General features: G+C 54.9%; 5 protein-coding genes across 5 annotated transcripts; 4 read left to right on the top strand and 1 right to left on the bottom strand.

Moving 5' to 3' along the window:
• The first annotated feature begins 4,799 nt into the window (after positions 1 to 4,799).
• Positions 4,800 to 6,688, top strand: P884DRAFT_326775 (DHHC palmitoyltransferase-domain-containing protein). Its single transcript, XM_069445494.1, has 3 exons — positions 4,800 to 5,114; positions 5,173 to 5,610; positions 5,686 to 6,688. The coding sequence occupies exons 1-3, from the start codon at positions 5,006 to 5,008 to the stop codon at positions 6,339 to 6,341; spliced, it is 1,203 nt and encodes a 400-aa protein (XP_069300905.1). The 5' UTR covers positions 4,800 to 5,005; the 3' UTR covers positions 6,342 to 6,688.
• Positions 6,689 to 7,825: 1,137 nt separating this feature from the next.
• Positions 7,826 to 9,622, top strand: P884DRAFT_274633 (uncharacterized protein; the record flags this gene model as incomplete). Its single annotated transcript, XM_069442749.1, has 2 exons — positions 7,826 to 7,911; positions 7,975 to 9,622. The coding sequence occupies 2 exons, from the start codon at positions 7,826 to 7,828 to the stop codon at positions 9,620 to 9,622; spliced, it is 1,734 nt and encodes a 577-aa protein (XP_069300906.1).
• A 2,255-nt stretch (positions 9,623 to 11,877) lies between these two features.
• Positions 11,878 to 13,546, top strand: P884DRAFT_48038 (uncharacterized protein). The gene is made up of 4 exons (XM_069445918.1): positions 11,878 to 12,210; positions 12,283 to 12,342; positions 12,416 to 12,503; positions 12,567 to 13,546. Exons 1-4 carry the CDS (start codon positions 12,037 to 12,039, stop codon positions 13,475 to 13,477), a joined length of 1,233 nt encoding a protein of 410 aa, XP_069300907.1. The 5' UTR covers positions 11,878 to 12,036; the 3' UTR covers positions 13,478 to 13,546.
• On the bottom strand, positions 13,547 to 14,661 carry P884DRAFT_48027 (uncharacterized protein). The gene has a single exon (XM_069445917.1). It carries the CDS (start codon positions 14,333 to 14,335, stop codon positions 13,616 to 13,618), a length of 720 nt encoding a protein of 239 aa, XP_069300908.1. The 5' UTR covers positions 14,336 to 14,661; the 3' UTR covers positions 13,547 to 13,615.
• Positions 14,662 to 17,858: 3,197 nt separating this feature from the next.
• P884DRAFT_289264 (armadillo-type protein) lies at positions 17,859 to 22,248 on the top strand. Its single transcript, XM_069443986.1, has 10 exons — positions 17,859 to 18,063; positions 18,305 to 18,383; positions 18,493 to 18,959; positions 19,021 to 19,205; positions 19,320 to 20,512; positions 20,567 to 21,201; positions 21,256 to 21,298; positions 21,350 to 21,528; positions 21,606 to 21,762; positions 21,826 to 22,248. Exons 1-10 carry the CDS (start codon positions 17,974 to 17,976, stop codon positions 21,999 to 22,001), a joined length of 3,204 nt encoding a protein of 1,067 aa, XP_069300909.1. The 5' UTR covers positions 17,859 to 17,973; the 3' UTR covers positions 22,002 to 22,248.
• Positions 22,249 to 22,266: the final 18 nt, after the last annotated feature.

The following is a 22,266-nucleotide window of genomic DNA, read 5'->3' on the forward strand; positions in this document are numbered from 1 at the left end:
AGGTCTTGATGTCCATGTATGCACGTTACGGAAGCGGCATCAATAACTGCATCGTACAACAACAGCCCAGGAGTCTGCCTGAAGTTGTCAATCTTACTGAAACCCCGGCATCAGATGGCTGAGCAGTTCGTTTCGTTTTTTCAGATGCGGGTTGAAGAAGTCTCTAGTTCGCGGCCCATCATGTCCATCAAGCTCGGACAGTGCCTAATGAATGCACGTACACATGGTCGCAAGCCAGGAACAGCTGATCACTTATTGGAGGCTCTGGGTAAAAGGCTGGACTCATTCAGCTGATCCCCCATTTGCTGAATGCAAGGTGCGTGCATGAGATGCAACCCAGCGTATGTACTTTCCACCCTCAGACTAGACCGGCGGGAAAGCATTCGAACTGTTGGAGCTTCATCAGCCCTACCATCCCTGAAGCGGAAGATTTTTAAAATGGTGCCTTCTCCCCCCCCCCCCCCCCCTCTCCTGAGTGTTTGTAAACTCCAAGTAAACATGGTCCCGAACGGGAATGGCCCTCCAAGGATGGGCAAGCGTGGCTTCCCAGTCATTCGCCGGATCTCTCCTTCCCATCCAGGGAATAATGCGAAATGAGAATCAAGGTTGTTGTTCCTCTTTAAAAAGAAGCAAAAGTGTAGAGGAAAAAAAAGGAAAAAAAATGGATTTCATGCCGTCTAGCTCTATCGATGCAGAATGACCGAAAGCAATGCCCAAACGAGGCCACCCTCGCCAACCAAAGTGTGCAGGCTCGCGCCACGCCCTTGCGGTCTAGTCTAGAGTGTACTGTGATCCGAGTCCCGAAAGCTGCAGCGAAACCTCGCCCCTCTAGACAAAACTCCGGAAACAAGAAGCCCCAAAGAACATAAAAGGAAGACGAAAAGGCCGACCCAACCACCGACACCCAAAACCCTTCAGTCAACCCCGACACCACAGACTGGTGCGTGTCCGATAGCGTAACGCATGAAAGGAGGAAGAAACGAGCGGACCCAAGATGTGATCTGGCGGCTGCGACTCCGATGCTGTCTGGCACCCGAGCTCATAGATGGTTGTCAGGGTAGAGCCAGGGGCTGCTGAGTAGCGCCTCAGCGATTAGCGGGGACTTTGGCCCTGGAGAGTTGGCAACCGCGGCAGCGAACATGTTCGCACATCGGGCAGCTGGGTGTTAGCAAATAGCTCCAGAGGCCCTGGCCGCAGTTGTCCTGTTGCCGACGTTAGTGTGGCGAGCTTTCATCCGTCAAGTGGTGGGTGCTTACGCATCTCCAGAGGTAGTCGACCGTGACCGCGTTGTCCGACATTGTTCCTTCCTTGGGGGGGTGGAGGGGGGGGGGATTATGCAACCACGGCGAGTGTGTTTGATGTGTCTAACGAGTAGGTAACTTGAGGAAGATCAGGGAGGTTGTTGCTTAGCACGGGATTATTGAAGCCTGCTGCTGCTGATCATGATGATGACGGTGATGGCCACGAGGGACGTTGTGAGGGCGCCGGTCTGGGTTTATATCTCCTCATGCCTGGAGATGTATAGGAAGGAGACAGACAACAGAGCTCACATCATGTAATAACCTTGGCATTGCAGCAAGATGCCCCTTGGTGGGCAGACTGGTGTGCATCGTTAGAGAAAGTCAGGGCTTGCTAGACCGCCCCATCACTCCGCCATCTCACCCACCAGGAAGATGAGCCAACAAAACAGGAACTACATGGCTAGCAGAGTAAGGCGAGCGTACCAGAGACCTAGGTTTCTCCGGTGAGCGAGTGAGTCACATGAGTCGTGTTCAATATAGAGCACTCGCTCGTTGAACGAATTTCCACTTCATGGCCCCCAGTGTTCCTTCCTACCCGGGGAGAAAGGGGGGGGGGGGTGGATTAGAGTGAGCTGCGGTCAGTCGATTCCGGTGAAGGGAGACCTCCCGATGGAGCAGCGCACAGCCATTGTAGCCTCGCTCGAACCAGCCTGATTCGGCACCCTATGGGCGCAGCGAGATGAGTAGGTAGTGAAGAGGTCGCAGAGCCAATAAAGTGGGCCTTGGGTAGGTTGCGGTCCTCGTGCCGATAAACGAGGCAAGGAGTCGTTCTCTCGATATCATGGCAATGCGTCTAGGCTTGGTAGGTGCCCCCAATCGGCCATCGTCCACAGTAGTTGACCGAGCAGGCAATAAACTAGCAACGGTTGAACAAGGAGAGTCTTAACAAGGGATTGGGACTGGGGCGTTCCCTACTGCTGCTGTTGCCGTCATGAACCCAAAACTTCGTGGGCGTGACACGGTTTGTATTTTGAGAGAATTTACAATGTATCAAAGCTCGGAAACTCATCAGACCGTTGTTCAACGACCGTTGGCGGCTGCAAACTACAATGCGGCTCAAATCGTTCTTGGCTACCCGACCACGGTTGGCCAATCTTGAACAGCAGTCACCACAAGCATTTAACCTGCGTCTTGATGAACGCCCGATATCGCTGTGATCTGGAAGCCCTGCCGTGTACCCTTTCTTTTTTAAGACTCAATCCCATCAACTTCGAAACGCCCGGCCCGATGTCAAGGTGAACAAGTTCAACTGCTCACCGAGCGGGGTATCCAGCCCCGCACATCTTGCTGACGCATAAGGCGTAAAACGGCGGGGTGGCTTAGGTACAGTACATTAGGTACACATCGCTCAACGGAGGAGATCGGAATGTTTTCAATTTCGAATAAAGTTATCGAAAAGCTGCAGCCTTACCTCCGTCTGCCGTTGCCTGAGGATGCATTCATAGCCGCGTCGGGCTTTGAGTCAAAACACTGCGTCTCCACCGCTTCCGGAAGGCTCTAGGGTGGCATTCGGTCAGGCGCAAAACCACAGCACCTAAAACCGCTTGGACCGCTGGGCGGAGCCGACCGATGACCAAATCGTCTCGCTGCTGCTAAAAGCTGCGCCGTCGCAGTTTTCGACTCATCCGAACCACGAGTATGCTTTCGATTCTCGGTCATCGTTTTCAGCGGCGCGGCTGGCACCGAGGAGAGGCTTGCCTGTGAGCCGTTGACCAACGCTGCAACCTCGATGTCAGTCCCTTAGCCTTCCCGGTGCCAGCTAGGCCCCTAGGGCCTCTTAGATCGTAAAGCCTCGGTCAGCTCGATTAAGTACATGGGACGAGGGGCAGAAGATGAAGGAATGATCCGCGTTACCTACCGTCTGCGTGCCGTCTCGTCTCTTTGGACTTTCGGGCTGAAGCAACACCCTTCAGGGGGCCAAGAGACGCCATCCACTCTTAACAAACGAGATATCGGGTAGGTGCTGCTTAGGTGAAGTAACTCAGTTACCTACCATACCTAAGATACCTTAGGTCGGTCAGGTAGGTACCTACCTACCTACCTTCGGTACCTTACCTTAGGTAACTTGCCTAGGTCGGTACGTTTGGTTACAAACCTTGAACAAGGGGTTTTGGCGCCTTGCGAAGTGGAAGAATAGAGGGCGGGTGACGGTGTCAGCAGCCAAATTCTGCCAGATCCGATCCGGGCAGTCCTCAGGCCAACTGCTCTTCTTGGGTTAACAACGCCTGCAGCTTCTTGGCGCAGACTTGCGGTGGCGCGAAGGCGTGGTCTCTCCATTCTCACGATCCTCGGTTCGTTGACCTATATCAGTCGTTAGCATTCTCATCTTTCAAGACCGCAACCTGAGCTTGGGATAACGTCGATATCGTTGACCTCGATGCTCCGACGATGATCGCGGCGAACCTACCTAGACACTTCGTCCAGGTCGAGTTGTACAGTACTGTACCTGTTGGTCTTGGCAGGTAGCCGAGTTCAATTTAGCGAAGAGTTTAGGCAAGCGTTCACGGTCCGGAGCTAGTTTCTGGCAACCAGGTCGTCCCTTTATACCTTCGAGCTCGAGATGAGGCTCTGGCACTGCGGCATAACGCCACCAAGCCACCACGCGGGCTAACACCACAAACGCTCTTGTCGGGGTTTACCTCGTGACCGAGTACCTATATTTGATACGGTTGTGACCTTGCCGGCCGCCAGCGTGAGTCGATGGATGCCTTTTGTACTTGTCAGTCAGCTATATATCGGTCACCTCTAACCAGTCCTATAGCGGATGCACCGCCACGTGCCCGTCTCGAAGAAAGCCTAAGTACAATGTTGGTTCCGTTTTCAGCGCTTTGAGTTGTATGTTGGCCGTGCCGATAATTTTCTCCTAACTTGGGCACACTCGTGGGTTGAGGGCAGGGGGGCTGTAACTTTGGCGTCCAAGCAAATTCCCCCCCAGGGGTACTTCAGCAGTCAAGATGTGTAGAGTGGCAGATTGATTACTTTACGCCGTCAAGCTGAATCATGTCGTTTAGGAATCAGAGACCGCACGCACTTCAGTCCAAGACTCGAAGAGTCACTCTATTCGGTACGAGGACAAACAACAATCCATGAGACGCAGCTGGTATGTAAACCGATTAATGAGCAAAAGAGGAACTCGAGAGAAGTTTGCGTACAAGCAAGGAAATTAGTTTCCTGTTTGAGCGAGCTGAACTGAATACACGATAGCTTGTCATTTGCCAAATGGGTTGGATAAAAAAGGGGGTTGCTCGAAGCGAGGCTCCAGAACAGTCAAACCTGCTCTCAAAAAATAATAATAATAAAATAAAAAGAAATATAAAAAAAAAACACGTATAGTAGATGAACCCTTGTTGAGCAGACAGCGTAGGATTCGAAACGGGTTAAACATCCGGAAATGGAAATTTGCGGGCTACGATTTGCGATTGGCATTGGCTTGGCATGAGGCATGGGTTAACTCCAGCAACGTCATTTCGGCCATAACCGTTGCGGACCTTCACCTTTCATGCCAGGAACTCTTGAACCTGAACATCGCCGGTAACCGGCGGGCATGCAGGCGATCGGATGCGCTGCAACCCCACGCCACCGGCCTATTGACCACGCGGCCTGAACTCTCGTCTGAAGCCGCCGCAATCTCGGTTCGTCTCGCTCGCTCTCACAACACGGCATACACACGACCCGGCGCAGAAACCGCCAGGCCACGCAACGCGATGGTGTCGGCTCGTCGGGCAGAGACACGATGGGTAACGCGGGTAATTCCTTTCGTTCTTACCGGTTGTATTGGCTTCGTGATTTACGTCGTCGTTAAGCGCATATGCCGTATGTTCCTTTCCCAGACGTTGCAAGGTCGTTCCGGCCAGGTAACTGACCCTTCCAGTCGACTTCTTCATCTCCTACCGACACCAGACCGGCACCGCGATCGCTTTCCTTGTCCTACACTTTACGCTTCTTCTACTGGTGGTCGTGACGTATCTTCGAGTATTCCTCGTCATCCAGCTCGACCCCGGAGTGACACCGCTTGGCCCAAAAACCACCGAACAAAGCACGAAAACCAAGAGGCGCAGGCGACGGGAACAGGACCTTGAGACCGCCCAAAGATATGAGGCACGGCCAGACGACAACCCCGATAGCCCGGGCCTCGAGAACTTTTACAGCAAGGACGTGTTCGTTTGCGAAACAGACGGGCGACCGCGATGGTGTAGCACATGCTGCAACTGGAAAATCGACAGGGCGCATCACTGCAGCGAGATTGAGCGATGCGTGAAAAAGATGGATCATTATTGCCCTTGGGTGGGTGGAATAGTTGCCGAGACGTGTAAGTCTCTCTCAGAACCCGAGTCAAGTTCTTCTCTTCCCCGAATCCGTCGCTGACCTTCAGGGACTGCGTTAGCATTCAAGTTCTTTGTCCAGTTCACCTTTTACACAGCAATATATAGCATCATTGTGATCGTCGCGGCCGTCATTTGCTTCCAGTTCAAGGTTCGCAACGAGCTAGGGGTCGACGGGGCTGTCATCGGCGCGCTGGCGCTCGCTGCTTTTTTCGGGCTCTTCACTTTCACCATGACGGTGACTTCAGTGCGCTACATCCTGTTGAATCTCACGACAGTCGACTATATGAAAGCCAAGAATGTCGTGCACCAGCTCGCCATCCGGGTCCCCCGAGGGACGCCACCGGGGCAGAATTACAACGTCATCACCTATCCCCTACCCAAGTCCCCCAGCGAAGCGAATCCAGCGAAACAGACGATTGGTACCGAAGTTACTTCTCCTAGGGACCAACTTGCAACACGGACATTCGCCGTGGTCAAAACCGAAATGGGCGAAAACCCATGGGATTTGGGCTATTACCGCAATTGGAAGTCAGTCATGGGGGATAATGTCATCGACTGGCTGCTTCCGATCAAGAAGTCGCCTTGCGCTCTGCACGAAAATAATGAGAGCTTCTATGAGATGGGGCCGCTGTACCAGAAGTTGCGGGCCAGGTTTCGGCTTCCTCCTCTGTCGGCCGAAAGCGAAGGGATAGAAATGAGAGAGCGGGAAAGATAGAAGATGGATTGTGGTACGACGAGACACGGAATAATGACATAGACGCTTAGATACCCCTAGGGTCGATGTGGGCAACCAGGAACAAGCTGCTTGCTTGTACACGCTTGTTCGTTAAATAACCGAGTAGCGGTGACTTTTAGTTGGACGAGAGCGCTGCATGACGCAGTACACGCACCCGATGCTAAGGGGGGGCAGAGTGAGGTGAGCGCGCGCTATCCTACAGCGGGCGTTACCGCCGAACTCAAGTCTCGGTGTGTTCTTCCTATTTGACCGCGCGAGCGCCCGGTCAGGTCAACTGGCTGATCTGGGCTGACCTGAGTGCTTCAACTAGAAGGAGTGAGTTTAGGGAAGTCGCCAGACTTGATGATCATCTCGATGCCAACCTAACCTGACTGATATTTGGGAGAGGCATCGGCAGAGGGAAGAGCCGGGCAAGTCTGGTCTCAAACAACGCCAGAGTGGGGTGCTCTTTGATTTATCCGGGGTACGGTACCCGATTATGCCGTTGGCCTACTGCCTGATAGTGATCCGATGGCGTGCCGCCTCTCAAATGTTCTTGCATGGAGTGTGATCAAGGCAGACAAACCAAGTTGAAAGTCTTCTGAGCTGTTTGCTGTGTCGCATCCTTGTAGATGCGAAGTTCAGGTAGGGAGGTAGGTGCATCATTTATATGACCCGGTGGATCTTGCTTTGCCCGAGCACCTAGCAGGTAGTAATTTGTCGCTCGAACAGGGTGTTGCGGATACTATGCCACGGGTAAAGAGCGAACTGAAGCCCTAGCCTGTCCTTGCCTGAGTACCCAGGCACCGTAACTTGTACATCCGTACATACATACACTTGTACTCCGTGCTAAGTAGGGAAACGAACAGGGAGCGTTTTGACCCACCGCTCTCTCGGAGTAAGTGGCCCCCCGGGCCGTTTCGATCCCAGTCAAAATTCGCGATCGTTGGAACGCGTCCGCCCCACACTGAACTTACAACCCCACCATCCGACACTATGAACAGACCAGCGGGCCGAAGCCTTTTGCAGCAGCACACCCTCAACTCGTCCGCAACCCTTTCGAGTCGTATCTTCGGGATGGTGTCGCAGCAGGCCAATACACTCCAACGATAATGTCGTCCTCGCCGCCCGCGTGGCGGGATTCGTCCCCGATCAGCGTGGTTGCCCAGAGGCGCTCTCAGTTCACTTATCGCAATCTCAGCCAAATGGCATCGTACAACACGGCCTGCCCCCTTAGAGTGGTAGCCCACGTAGATCTCGATTGCTTCTATGCTCAGGCTGAGATGGTGCGCCTCGGAGTCCCCGAGGATCAACCGCTTGCCGTCCAACAATGGTGCGTATTCATGTGTCGGTGGTCCAAGTTCCGCCACCTCCCCGCGTGATGTATGTACCTATCTGTTACCATGGAGGACTGACTTGGGGACTCACAAAGGCAGGGCCTCATTGCTGTGAACTACCCGGCACGTGCCTATGGCATTGGCCGTATGTGCACGGCGACGGAAGCGAAGAAACGATGTCCCAACATCATCAACCAGCATGTCGCGACCTGGCGAGAGGGCGAGGACAAGTGGTAGGCGGAATGCGGTCCGCCACTTTCGGCATGGGGCATATACCACTAACACATCAGTTCTAGGGCATACCGCCCGGATTCCGCCGAAAACATCGCGACTGACAAGGTTTCGCTGGATCCGTACAGACTCGAGTCCAGGAAGATCTTCGCCGTCATCAAGGAGATACTCCCCTCAAACCTGCAGAAAGTGGAGAAAGCTGGCATTGACGAGATGTTTCTTGACCTATCTGCCCACGTTCACGCCTTATTGCTCGAGCGCTTTCCCGAGTTGGCCAGCGGCCCTCCGAAAGGCGACCCATCTGAACCCCTACCGATGCCCCCAATCTCCGCCCTAGACTGGCAGGCAGACGCCCTTGTCGGCTTGGATGACGAGAATGCCGAACTTGAAGATCCGGACTGGGACGACGTGGCCTTCTGTGTGGCATCGGAAGTTGTGCGCAATGTCCGGGCTGCAATCAGAGACAAGCTCCGGTACACATGCGCTGCCGGTATTGCTAGGAATAAACTCCTCAGCAAGTTAGGCTCCGCTCATAAGAAGCCCAATCAGCAGACTGTGATACGGAATCGGGCAGTTCGGCAGTTTCTGTCGGGCTTCAAACTCACCAAGTTTCGGAACTTGGGCGGAAAACTGGGAGAGCAAGTGACGCGAGAATTCGGGTCGGAATCCGTCCAGGAGCTTCTTTCCGTCTCCGTCGAACAGTTGAAGCTGAAGCTTGGTGATGAAACAGGCGTTTGGGTCTACAACACGCTGCGAGGTATCGATACAAGCGAGGTGAACCCTCGTACTCAGATCAAGTCAATGTTGTCGGCAAAATCCTTCCGGCCAGGCATCAGCACAGTTGAGCAAGCAACAAAGTGGCTCAGGATCTTTGTCGCTGATATATTTGCTCGCTTGGTCGAGGAGGGCGTGCTTGAGAACAAGCGCCGTCCCAGAACCATCAATCTGCACCACCGCCATGGCAGTCAGACACGTTCGCGCCAAAGCCCCATACCCCAGGGGCGCTCTCTCGATCAAGAAACTCTGCTTGCGCTTGCCAAAAACCTCCTGAACCAGATTGTTCAAGAAGGCCAAGTGTGGCCGTGCTCTAACCTCAGCCTGAGCGTTGGTGGTTTCGAGGATGCCGTCTCGGGAAATATGGGGATAGATGGGTTTTTGTTAAAGGGAGAGAAAGCGCAAGCGCTCACTCCTGGTTCTCGCACACGGCCAGAATCCGAGGCCAGGGAGCATCACCAATCAGCGGAAAAACGACGGCGCTTGGATGACGGAGGTATCCAACGTTTCTTCTTTAAGAGGGGGGTGGCCGCGCCTTCGGCTCCTACTGATAGCGTCTGGAGGGAGGATGGCGGTACAATGCCGGGCAACCAGAGGGCAGAGGACGGTCCAGGTGCGCTCGAAGGTGTGGATCCTTCATTCATACGGAACGGCGCACCCGTAGCCAAGACTAGTGACCAAAGGACAGTCGGCGTCGATGGTCACACTTGTGAGAGATGCGGCAAATATCTGGAGAGCTTGGAAGTCCAGAGCCATCGAGACTGGCACTTCGCGAAAGACCTCCAGGAGGAAGAACGTGGCATGTTGGCATTTGGCAACCAGTCCTCAACCGGCACGGGCAACCCGCATTCCGACAGTCGGAAGGGACCTGCAGCATCAAAGCGACCAGGGAGGCCGAAGAAGACGGAGCGCGGCCAACAGAAGTTGACCTTTGGTTGAGCAAATTCATGCATCGTCGAGGAAGCCATGCAATCAATGTCTGCCATCAACATCGGCGAACCGAAGTACTCCGGAACGCAACGGAGCCAGGCGATGCCAACGCGGTTGTTGGCAAGGCATGAAATGATGCTCGCGAGGTATCTAACGTTGACCGCCCGAGTGAAAGCTCCAGAGGGCGGGAAGCTTAGTCCAGTTCACCACATTCAGTGGAAGGCGAGAGCTTTCAACGGCCTAGTACCGGATGGATCATCAACTGACGAGCAGGTGACACTGGGGCGTCTCGAGTCTCCAAGCCTCTGTTCCAGGGTTTCTGAAAGCACTGTCTACCCGCATGCCATGCTCCCTGTAGAGCGGACACTGACAGTCCTCTCGGGACCTTCCTAGGGGATCTCAACCGTACTTCCTTTTTGGAAGGAGCATGGCGTTGAATCGCGAAATCGATGGAGGCGAATGAACGGACGCACTCCCATATCCATATCCATGGGAAGGCATAATAAGGCTGGGCTTCGAATTTTGCGTGCCTCTTTAGGACGCAGCTCTTGGCACAGACTGTAACAGGCAAAAATTCAATTGCCTCCTCGACTCGGCAACAGATGGGATCTATCCTCTGCACTCAACCACACTGGAGGCATGCCGCACAATGATTGGCTAAAATGTCTATCAGGGGCCCCTCGTGCAGGTTGGGCTTCCAGATGCATTGATACCCGACCTGACCAAAACACCCAACCACTGCCACACCCGCCACCGGAACGGGACCACTGTCGCGCCCTCGGGAATTTTGACAAAAACCAGCGCAGTGACCTCCTCATGGTGGGTTGACTTGCCACAGAGAGTCACCGGGTGGAATGGCGGGTACTACAATCCAAGACAACTCGACTAGTGCAGGCCATTTACGGATTATAGTGGAGTGCTCCATGTCCGAAAAGAAACAAACTAATCCTAACCTGATTTCGACTGATTCATTGTTGTCCGGGTCGGTCAGCCCTACTACTCTACTAGGACGAGTGCATGCATACCTATGTATGGTACATAGGTACGGATTACATCCACCGACTTGTGATGGTCGAAGTCGAGCATTCAAGGCCTCTGTTACAACCCGGGACTTCCCTGAGGTGATGATTACAGATGTACATCCGATCTGGCCAGTTTCTCTCTATCCACTTGAGAACGAAACGATGTGGTGATTCCAGGGCGAACAATGTTTTATATGAGGTACCGCACTTACCACAGGTGCAGGTACGGAGAGGCCAAGACAAAGCTTGCCCAATCACGGCTCTCAGCGCCACGCCGGCCCAGACCATTTGGGCGACCGACGCTGACCGTTGTCAGCGTGAACCGTCCAGCTTTTAACGCCATGGCCCCCTGCCTCCCATCCGTGGCCGCCTTCGATGCAGATTCCTTGAACCCCAACCCCCACGGCACGAATTGCGGAAGCACCGCCTGGCGGGGTTCATTCTGTGCCTCTCCTGCACCGAATTCGCCTTTCCGCCTTTCCGAGAGGCTGATCTGAATTCCGCGGCCTGCACCAAGTACCTATTCACGCGCAGTGTAGGGTTTCAAGTATAACTACTTCGTACAGAGCAACGCCCGAATCCGTCGGCTGTTGCACGACAAACTCCGTGAAAGTAAGGGGAGGGAAGGCCTAGAGCTTGCCTGGTGCGCTCCCCGTCGCCTCGAGTCGCTCATGCACAGGTACCTTTTTATGGGATAAGGGTACTCTGTTTGCCGCCTCTGAGCATCTCCTCCAGGACTTTGGCGGTCCATCCCAATTATACCGGAAGGGGGTTCTTCCTCCCATTGGGGAGCTACCCAACCTATCAACTCGAGACGCTTTCGGGTTCATGGTCCCCCAGATTGATCGTTTCGTCCTTCATCCGCCCTACGGTTTCGGCCAGTCGTTTGGTTGCCATCGATCCCCAGTAACTACCTGCTTGGTTTCCGGGAAAGCAGACGGTGCAATGTGTGCACAATGCTTTCAGCCAACGAGATGCTGCCGTCCAAGCTTTGTCTGCTCTGAGGCGGCCTAGAATTTTGTTACGGTCAGGCCCTGCCCAACCGAGCGAGGTTGCTAAGCAATCCGGGGCCCACTGCCGTTCGGTCCAGGCTGCCAGTCGTCAGTCGCGCTGGCAGGCAGGACCCGACCCACCCCTCACAACCCAACCCCAAGCACCGGATTGTTCGACGTGGGCCCGTCCATTTCTTCCAGCACCGCCCGCCCTCTCCGCTCCTCCGCCCTCTTTTCACTCTTATTCTCCCTATTTCCCCCGTTCTCGCCGCGTTCCGGTCCCCTCTTCATCCCGGCGGCATTCGACCTTTTCTAACCTCCCGAAACAACCTCCGTTCCTTCAATCTAGCCCTCGGTCCGGACTTCTTTCGGGTAATCCCCTCTCTCTGTTGCCGTATATTTATTTATCATGGCGGGGAGGCCGAGCAACAGGTCGAGCGGGCCAACCTCTACCGCGTCGTCGGGCGCGCCTCGCCAGAACGAGTACTTTGTTCCTCGTGACGGCATCGATCGAGAAGTCATCACATCAGATATTTGCCGCTACCTTGGAAACGATGCATTAGTGCGCCCGGGCACGTACGAGGTACGCCCGCCGCCCGGTCCGTGGAGGTTCCCGCTCTGCAATCCGACATCTCACCACAACCCTTTGCTCTAGTCACCAGATGGACGCATCACACAAGGCTACTACATTACAGCCTATCGGAATTTGACATCGGTAGGTACCTCCCGGGATGGACTCGCGAACCTGGCGACGGCGGCGTCGGCGAACTGTAGCTGATTCTCCGCAGGCAATGATCCAAGACCTCAAGGCCGACTCCGCACGGTGGGAGCAGGAGAGGCGCGCCGCGTCGAGAACTTCAGGCGGCGGCGCTGGAGGTACAGAGCATTCGAACCAAGCAAGCGCCCTGTTTGTGAGAAGAAGCTCTAACTCTCCAGCAGGCTCCCGGGAGCCCCGCGGACAAGACTACAGCTCCTGGAAGAATAGCCAGCGGGAAGCACAATACGACGCCCAGTACGGCGGATCTTCCATGGATATTGACTATGCCCCCCCTCCAGGCCCCGCCGCTACTCCCGTCTATACAGGACAACAGTACGCGGGACCCCCTCCCGCCAACTACCCCCCGGCCACGTACCCGCCGCCGGTTCATCCTCCTCCTGCACAGTACCAAACACAGCCCGGTTACGCATATCCACCAAATCCTCCCCCCCCAGCGCAGTACTCTCCACCCCCCCAAACTTCGGGCGACAGGCACCCTGGGATCCACGCGCCTCCCATCTCTGGTTCGTATAGCCAGGACCCCGGTGCCTATGTCTATGGGTCGAACTACCAAGCCGTCGGGGGGTATCCCGCTCCCGGACCGAACAGGATGCAGCCGCCCGTACCTCATGGCTCTGCCCCTCCCCCAAGGACTTACAATGCTCCCCCTACAGGTTCTCCTGGCTATGGGACAGAACCAGATTACGCTTACCCACCGCCGGTCGGAACGCCTGCCAACCAAAGTTACCCGATTGATCCCGCCTACGGCCGCGGTGCGTATACTACAGCAACAACCAAACCTCCCGAGGCTTCGTCTGATGTTTTAGGCTCTCCTGCAGGTCCGACACAACGGCCGGCTTATGCATCTCCCCCGGAACCTCCGTATGACCCTCACCAAACTCCTGCGCTGCAGCCTTCGACCACGCCCACCACGACTGCCCCGGCCCCGCTTCCTACTGGCAGTGCACCGCCCCCGCGCCGTGACCCACTTCGGGACTCGGAGCCGAGGGACCCAAGGGGGGCGCGCCGCCCAGAACCCGAACGTGAGGACCGGGACCGGGACCGGGACCGGAATCGCCACCACCGCCGCTAATTGCCCAGGAGCCTCGGGACTTGATTTGAGTCTTCTCCATCCTGGACTTTCCTGGACCTTCCTGGATCTTCCTGGACCTTCCTGGACCATCCCACACCGGACACATGGCTCTCATGCACGTTTTGATGTTTATGCTTGTTAATACCTTGGGACCCCGGGACGAGTCCCTTGACCGTCCCTTTCCTTTCCTTTTCTTTCTTTCTTTTTTTTAACTTTCTTTTTTTCTTTTTTTGTTCTTGCGTTTTCATAATCTCCCTCCTCGGACCCGGCCTCTTGCGACTTTTCGCCACCAACTTCCGGACCAGCCATGATCAGAGGTTCCTTTTCAGAGCTGCAAGTTGCATCTCTGGACCTCGTGAGAACCATGGATTCCCAGCCTGGACCCATTACCGTCAGGTTACTTAAGTGTAACTCCTCGGACGTTTCTACCTGGCCCGGATCTTCGCCACCAACTGGATATCTTACCCTCGTCGACTCCTGGGAAATCGGCACTTCCGGATACCGGCGGCATAAAAGGATAAGACGGAAAAGGAATGTCATTGCGCTGGTTTTTTTTTCCTGCCGCGGCGGCGGCGTACGGGAGGTGCATGATACCAGTGGGATTCCATAGCACCGGGAAAGGAGCGGCGACGTGATTTGTGTTATGTCTGCCCCGGATGGTTCCCTCCCCTTGCTGTCCGGACCCATCAGGACTCTCCCGCCTTCATGGATCTGCGCCTCGTTCAGCCGATGCCCTTTCGAGTCATAATCCTGAATCCAGGATTTGAACCCATCGCTTTGACAACGGGCCGTGAAGAAGGCCGGACAGCAGGGTGAGTGAACGTCCGGCAAGGTTGTATATATCGATTTGAATCCCATTGGATCTTAATGCGCTACATCATTCTCTCATTTCAGGACCCTTCAGGCGCAGGACATGAAGTTGGGACAGCTGACATAGCTCTTGCGGCTCTAACCCTTACCAAACGCAAGCACCACCGGAGATCCATACACGCGGGAATGGACCGCAAATGCCACTGGAGGGACCCATGGAAGCCGCCGGACTCCTTTTCTCTCATTCCGCCTGGACTACCGGAATTACTGCCTTGGAAACCGCAATCCATGGATCCTATGCCCCTTGGACGAGCTTGGCTCGAATGGTACTGCGACCTGATTATGAAAGCAGTCACATCCTGGTTGCCCATACCTATGGCTTTCGGCCGAGAGTCCGGAATGCGGACTATTGCTCGGTTTTCAGCTTGGCTGATTTGCGTTCCTCCGCCAGCCACAGCTGCCGGTTGATGTCTCAAAGAGAAAGATAAAGTTGAACAGTACGGCGGAGCTCTGTCGCTCTCCGCACCAGCCGGGTCATGCTATTTGGGAAGGGCTGTCCTTCCTCAAGTGGAGTACTTGAGTCCCGGCTTTGTTTGTGTCCGCTTGCCTCTGGGATTCTGCCGTCGTGGTTCGCGCACTCAACACAAACCTTCTTCGGGGATCAAGCTGCCCAACGTGTTGATACTCCCGCCACCATCCGATGGATGCTTTTCACTTTTCTTTTTTGGCCCACCTTCCTGGAACGACAACTTTAGCCAGACGGTCTGGCACATTCGTCACCCTGCACGGAGAGCCGTCACTCGCAGCATCAGCCGCCAATCTTTTCCCCCGCGACGGTTCAGGACTCCTCTTCCGGCAACATGATTCCGGATGCCTGGTATCACCGCATAGCCTGGATTCGGCTTTCGGGCATCTGATTCCAAGCGCCCACCGAGGATCTTCCCGAGAATCTCCAGCCGGATCCAGGGATTGGAAGCTGAGCATCCCAGCTATGGCGTTTACGATTTGTTAGTCACAATCTCTGCCTCTTTCCCTCATCTCGTCATGTTAATTTTTTTGTTTGTCGTCTCCGCCGTGTTGGTCCGTCCGCCGTTTCCTTCATGACATCCTGGAAGCCTGGATATACTGGATATTCTTGACGGTCCCGTGTCGCCCCACGGCGTTTAGTCATTCAAGGAGTTCAACTTACTGACTCAAACTTACCACAGTGCTTTTCTTTCCCATATTCTGCTATTTTTTTCTCTTCGGGTTCTTTATACTGCAGGGTTCTGTTAGAGATCGGTCCTAAGTGCGCTGATAGGATCTCGGCTTACGCTGAGAGCCGCTCTTCTGCTACGAAGCAGGCGTGTATTCATTGGCATTCAGCTTTTCGGTTGGGGTGTGAGGCAAGGTGTGATGAGGGGGATGCCGTTGATGTTCGATGATCTCTCCCGCGCAATTTGTTCCAAGATATATTATCGTCTGTGTGGGGGGTTAGAGAACATCACTGGGTTTGCGATATGTTCACGACTCACATATTGCAATGGGCAGTGGCAATGCTATTGCCAATGGCGATGGTAATGTTAGTTTGGGTGGCATTTCTCCCTTGTGTATTTTATGCTGTTGTTTGGCCAGGAAAAGGGCATGCCGACTAGTCGAAAACAGCAACCCAACTCAGGTGCACTTGTTTGACGGAGATGGTGTCAAAACAACTGCTTTTGGAGACTTGATCCGTACCCTTATATCATGGCGGCCATAACTATCTGCGAGTTTTCCGGATACTACACTACACCAAGCACTGAGAACGGGACGGATCAGAAGCTGCTGCCTGGTTCCCCCTCTGGCCTCTACATTATCGTCGCCGTGTGGAGGCTGATCTCTCCTCCATCCACTCTCCGTGGACCTCACGGTTGGGCTGAAGTGGAGACAGTCTTCAAGGTTGAGAATACTCGACCTTGGAAGTAACTCTTACCCTCAGAAACATGCCGGACATTGAAAGGACCACACCATGCTAAAAGCATGGTAGACGATGAAACTGCTCAAGTGTCTTTCGTTCTCACGTGATCTTAGGGCTTGTCCTGTATACGATACGGAAACCAATTCGGCATTATGTTCGATGCATGTGTATGTATGTACGCCACACTTGCACACATTACCAAAGTTGATACGTGCTATTTGTTGGGCCGCTATGGTGAGGCGGGGTGAAGGCACAGTGGCCCCTTGTGGATGTCCACTACTCCGGAATGGGCCTCCCCGACGGTGCTTTTGTGCCTCCCTTGCTTTGAAGGATAAAATCTGTGGCAACGAGGATAACGGTTTGCGGTTTGCTCAAGTTCCTTGCGGCGTGGTTCGTCTTGGTCATCCGGCCAATAGTCAGAAAACAAGCTGAAGCCTCGACCAAAAGTCTCTCTACTGATTAGTGTACGTATACGCTCCGATCCAGGCCCCGTCCTCGAATCGCGCAAGACCAGGGCCCGCCCGATCGAGGAGTGTACGTGCTGCAAAAGCCCTGGCACGGCCCGTAAGTGACCAACCATGGAGTTTGAGGGTGGTGGGGCTGGTTTCAGAAGCGGCCCGGCCTGGACGGGGAGAGGGGGAGGGGTCCAATGGCCTAAACTGCCCCGATGCCGCGAAGGCGGTGAGCAATATCCGGAAGCGCTCTGCCAAAATAAAGGGAATCACCGATAGGATTTTCCGATCGTTGAAGCCCCGGGGGAGGGGAGGGGGAGGGGGGGAGTACCGCTGAAGGTATGTGATCCGGGATGCCTTGTTGCTAGTGTAAGATGGGTCAGAATTTGTACAAGGTGCTCAGGGGGCCGTGGTTGCCACATGGCAGATGCGGCTACAAGGTGCCGTGCGATCGATCCATAACGCGCTTTCGCCTACCCAAACCCTCATGGAACAAGTGGGCTTGTATTGCGGCCGCCGAGTCTCGCTGACAGACCTGCCGATTTCCGACACAGTACGTAACTGCTTGTACAGCTGTAGCGTCCCTGATGAACCATGTTGGAAACACGGATGGGGCTCAGGAAAAAAAAAGATCTGATCGGGCTAACAAGAGAGGAGCCCGATCGGCCAAGCTGATGCAGGATGGCGTAGCTAGCTAGTGGCAATTCGATGTGGTGTTGCGGGTCAATCAAGCCTGGGCTTGAAGATCCGCGGTTGAGCTTGGGGAGTTTCGTGCCTAGGATGATGAATTCATTCGGGTGCCTATGAGTGAGCGAAAGACGCAGAGCTCTGTTTCCGTCGGCCCAAGAAGACACTTATATGTCCTTAAGGATGGAGAGCGTTGAAAAGACACGGTCGGCTCACCTAAGTAGGTCAGTTACCTGCGCGAGGTTGGATGTGCCCTGGGTGCGAATTTTCCACAGTAGTAGTGTAGCGTTGTGCTTGTTTTCAACCCCGAGGCCGCTGCCTGTTCCAGGCCCCTTGCCGCCTCGAGGTGCGGGTGGCTTGCTCTGACAGGGTGGCGCCTGAGGAAACACAGCGCCAACCTGCCTGCCCGAACCAACCCTGACTTCTGCCCCGCCATTTCGGGTCCCTTGCCGACCTGCTTTCAACCAGATTTTGGCCCAAATTTTTTCTGGACCCAGACCCCTCGACAACCACCACCCGTTCGGCTCCCGGCCATTTCTCTTTCTTTCTTTGAATCTGCCGCTCCTGCGAAGCGCCTTTGATGCGATAGTTGGCCCGACAACTTGCCCACAATGGATGCCGCCGCCATTCAAAGTTGCATCGCTGCGACGCTCGACGCTGATGCCGACGTCCGCCGGAGGGCCGAGCTTCAGCTGAAGCAGGTGCGTGTGTGATTGTGTGGGTGGCGGTGGTGCTGGTGTTCCCTGTCGTTGTTGTTTTTTGGTGGTGTTGGGGTTGGTGATAAAGGTGTGCGCGGGAAGGGTGCGCGCCGTTCGACACACACAGCCCGTCTCGTGTTGTCGAGCCGCCGCGCAACAGCAACAACAACGACAAGACAACGACAGCAGCAAGGACATTGCCGGCTTGTTACGGATCGACGCTGACCTTCTTCGTCGCCTGCAGGCCGAGGGCCAGCCTGGTTTCACAGACGTCCTGCTGGACCTTGTCCAGTCCGACCAAGCTGCCAACCTTCAGCTGCCCAGTATGCCTCTCCCCCCTCTCTAGCCCCGCCGCCCTGTATTTCTTCGTTTTTGATATCGGCTCCGTTGCCCCTAGCCCTCAAAATTGTGTTAACCTCTCCTGCCTCGCAGCCGTCATTTATCTCAAGAACCGTGTCAACCGTGCCTGGGAGCGCTCCGAGTATTACCCCAACGAGACCTTGATACCCGATGATGAGAAGGCGCGCTTCCGAGAGCGGTTATTGCCCATCCTCGCGACCTCCCAGAACCTGGTGCGGCACCAACTCGTCCCAATCTTGCAGCGCATCCTAAGCTTCGACTTCCCTGAGAGATGGCCGTCCTTTATGGACTATACTCTTCAGCTTCTCAATACCAACGACCCCCGGTCGGTCCTGGCTGGGCTTCAGTGCCTGTTAGCAGTCTGCCGCGCTTATCGCTTCAAGGCAAGCGAAAGCGACAGCAGGGCTCACTTCGACAAGATCATCGAGGCGAGCTTTCCTAGGTTGCTGGTAATATGCAACGAGCTGGTGAATCAAGAGAGCGACGAGGCTGGCGAGATGTTGCACATTGCCCTGAAGTGTTACAAGCATGCCACATGGGTAGGTGGCATCCGCAAGAAGCCTGAAGGCGGGCCGCTAAGTGGGCTAACGCCGGCCATAGCTCGAACTATGCGAGTTTCTCCGCCAGAGCGCCGTGAACCTCGCCTGGTGCTCCGTCTTCCTCCAAACCGTGTCCAAGGCCATTCCGGCCTCTGCCATGCAGGGTGACCCGTTGGAGCGGGAGCGTCACCACTGGTGGAAGGCAAAGAAGTGGGCATACTTCAACCTGAACCGCTTATATATCAGGTAGGACTAATCTCCTCCCCTCCAATCCCCCGCCCAACCTCTCAGGTTCTTTTTTTTTTTTTTTTTTTTTTTTTTTTTTGTTTCCCGGACCGTCCGATAGTTAACTCGATGTAGGCATGGCAACATGCAAGCAGTTATGGACCGGTCGGCCGAGCCCCCGACACGTTTCATCAAAGAATTCTCGTCCCAGGTCGCCCCCGAGATTCTCAAACACTACCTCCAGGAGATTGAGAAGTGGGTGTCCAAGACAATCTGGTTGAGCCGACCCTGCCTCTCCTACACAATCGTGTTCTTGGATGAGTGCATTCGTCCCAAGGACATGTGGGCGCACCTGAAGCCCCATTTGACCAACCTGGTCAGGCACTTCATCTTCCCGGTCCTTTGCCTGACCGAGGAGGACATTGAGAAGTTCGAGGACGAACCCGAAGAGTACCTTCACCGAAAGCTGAACTTTTACGAGGAAGTCTCCGCACCCGACGTTTCGGCCACCAATTTCCTGGTCACTCTGACCAAGGCACGGAGGAAACAGACCTTTGAACTCCTCACGTTTATCAATGATGTGGTCAACCAGTACGAGCAGGCCCCGGAGGGAAGCAAGAACCATATTGCCAAGGAGGGAGCCCTGCGCATGATAGGAACTCTTGCGCCGGTCATCCTCGGTAAGAAGTCGCCAATCGCCTCCCAAGTCGAGTACTTCATCGTCCGCTACGTCTTCCCCGACTTCACCAGCGAACAGGGATTCCTCCGGGCTCGGGCTTGTGACACCATCGAGAAGTTCGAGCAGCTGGACTTCAAGGACCAGAACAATCTTCTTGCCATCTATCGCCACATTCTCGACCGCATGGCCGATCCCAAACTTCCCGTTCGTGTGACTGCTGCCCTGGCGTTGCAGCCCCTGATCAGGCACGACATCATTCGGACGAGCATGCAGACCAGCATCCCAACCATTATGCAGCAACTTCTGAAGCTGGCGAACGAGGCCGATATCGATGCCCTTGCCAATGTGATGGAGGACTTCGTTGAAGTCTTCGCCGCTGAGCTCACCCCCTTCGCTGTGGCGCTCAGTGAGCAGCTGCGCGACACTTACCTCCGTATCGTCCGGGAGTTGCTGGAGAACAACGAGAAGCGGGATGATATGGACAATGAGTATGGCGACTTCCTCGACGACAAGAGCATTACGGCTCTGGGTGTCCTCCAGACCATCGGCACTCTTATCCTTACCCTCGAGAGCACACCAGACATACTCCTCCATATCGAGAGCGTCTTGATGCCGGTAATCGAGATCACTCTGGAGAATAAGCTCTACGGTAAGTGTCTACCTTCCTCGGTTTACTCTCAGATGTCGCTGACAGGGGTTCCAGACCTGTACAACGAGGTTTTTGAGATCATTGACAGTTGCACCTTCGCCGCCAAGCAGATCTCCCCAACCATGTGGAAGGCGTTCCGGCTTGTCCACGCGACTTTCAAGTCAGGCGCCGAGCTGTACCTGGAGGACATGCTGCCGGCTCTGGACAACTTCGTCCAGTATGGCGCTCCGCAGCTCATCGAGACGCCCGAGTACGTCGAGGCTCTGTATGGCATGGTCTCGGACATGTTCACGGACGGCAAGGTCGGCGGTGTCGACCGGATATGCGCCTGCAAGCTTGCGGAAGCCATGATGCTCAGCCTCCGTGGCCACATCAACAATGCCGTCCATGGCTTCATCAACATGGCCATGGGGGTGCTCGTCAGCCAGGATGTCAAGCTCAAGTCGTACAAGGTTCACCTGATGGAGATGGTCATTAACGCCATTTATTACGACCCTATCCTCACGCTTCAGATTCTCGAGTCCCAGGGCTGGACAAATAAGTTTTTCAGCCTCTGGTTCGGCAGCATGACGTCGTTCACCCGGGTACACGACAAGCAGTTGTGCATTCTGGCCATCATTGCACTCCTCAACATCAAGTCGGATCAGATTCCCCAGAGCATCATGGTCGGGTGGCCGAGACTTCTCCAGGTCGGTTCAATCGCTCTTGCCTTGGATAATAACGGCGTTCTAACAATCAGGCAGGGCATCAAGATCCTTTTCGACACTCTCCCGGAGGCCATGGCCAGTGAGTAGAACCCTTGTTTCTGCACCATGTACCCATCTAACATTGTACAAGACCGCGAGGAAGCCCTGAAGGATGATTTCCAGTTTGACAGTGGAACGTACGGTTACGATGAGAGCGACGATGAGTGGGATGACGAAGAGGCGAACTGGAACGGTGGCGAGAACGAGGAGGAGCCCGCCGCCGAGACCAAGGATGAGAGCACAGCCTACCTGGAATTCCTCAATGAGGAGGTGAGCATTGCCTGCCCATGGCCGGACATCTCTTTCAATGTCCCTTCTGGCATCGTGAACACCTACGGGTGTTTCAGTTTCGGAAGTTTGCTGACACGCACCGTACTCAGGCCCAGAAACTCAAGGCAACAGAGATTGAAGATTCGGACGACGAGCTTGGCGAGGACAGCGTGTTACTGGAGTCGCCTCTCGACCGGATTGATCCTTATCTCGCCTTCAGGGATGCTTTCAAGAGTAAGTGGCAGCAGTAAAGGAAAAAATAAACAGTGGAAGTTGTTGTGCTAATTCATTCAATAGAATTGCAGGAGGAGCAACCTCAGTTCTGTGCTAACCTGCTGAGCCACCTCTCCCACGATGACCAGACGGCTCTCCTGGAAGTTTGCCGTCGAGCGGATACCCAAGAGATGATGGGCCTGCAGAGCCCTTTCCCCATCTCCCGGACACGTGGTGCGCCCACCAACGGCACGAGCTAAATGCGCGTGCTGCCATTGTAGCGTCGAACCTATCATGCTACTCACGGTGACGGGCAGGGTGAACCCACACCCAATTCGTCAACACTTCTACGGTCCAGCCATCGTCACCGTTAGCTCTTCTGGGACATGACTGGGCGAGCTTGACCATGACGCTCTTGCCTCGGCAAGCTGCGTTCCAGCGAGGGATAAAGGGATCTGAAAAGTCCCAACGCCTGCTTCGGGGCAATGGGGAAGATATCTGGCGGGGCTCAGGTGCCGGGGGGGG

This window comes from Thermothelomyces heterothallicus (assembly GCF_042370625.1).
Source record: "Thermothelomyces heterothallicus CBS 202.75 unplaced genomic scaffold P884_scaffold_2, whole genome shotgun sequence".
NCBI lineage: Eukaryota > Fungi > Ascomycota > Sordariomycetes > Sordariales > Chaetomiaceae > Thermothelomyces > Thermothelomyces heterothallicus.

What these genes read in the sequence shown, in the direction of transcription:
- P884DRAFT_326775 (XM_069445494.1), top strand. Translation starts at nt 5,006, where the DNA reads ATGGTGTCGGCTCGTCGGGCAGAGACACGATGGGTAACGCGGGTAATT. An exon ending in CGTCGTTAAGCGCATATGCC is followed by an intron (nt 5,115 to 5,172) that starts GTATGTTCCTTT and finishes TGACCCTTCCAG; the next exon opens with TCGACTTCTTCATCTCCTAC. An exon ending in TGGAATAGTTGCCGAGACGT is followed by an intron (nt 5,611 to 5,685) that starts GTAAGTCTCTCT and finishes GGACTGCGTTAG; the next exon opens with CATTCAAGTTCTTTGTCCAG.
- P884DRAFT_48038 (XM_069445918.1), top strand. Translation starts at nt 12,037, where the DNA reads ATGGCGGGGAGGCCGAGCAACAGGTCGAGCGGGCCAACCTCTACCGCG. An exon ending in TGCGCCCGGGCACGTACGAG is followed by an intron (nt 12,211 to 12,282) that starts GTACGCCCGCCG and finishes CCTTTGCTCTAG; the next exon opens with TCACCAGATGGACGCATCAC. An exon ending in TTCAGGCGGCGGCGCTGGAG is followed by an intron (nt 12,504 to 12,566) that starts GTACAGAGCATT and finishes ACTCTCCAGCAG; the next exon opens with GCTCCCGGGAGCCCCGCGGA.
- P884DRAFT_48027 (XM_069445917.1), bottom strand. Translation starts at nt 14,335, where the DNA reads ATGGGATTCAAATCGATATATACAACCTTGCCGGACGTTCACTCACCC.
- P884DRAFT_289264 (XM_069443986.1), top strand. Translation starts at nt 17,974, where the DNA reads ATGGATGCCGCCGCCATTCAAAGTTGCATCGCTGCGACGCTCGACGCT. An exon ending in TCTGGAGAATAAGCTCTACG is followed by an intron (nt 20,513 to 20,566) that starts GTAAGTGTCTAC and finishes CAGGGGTTCCAG; the next exon opens with ACCTGTACAACGAGGTTTTT. An exon ending in TGGAATTCCTCAATGAGGAG is followed by an intron (nt 21,529 to 21,605) that starts GTGAGCATTGCC and finishes CGGGTGTTTCAG; the next exon opens with TTTCGGAAGTTTGCTGACAC.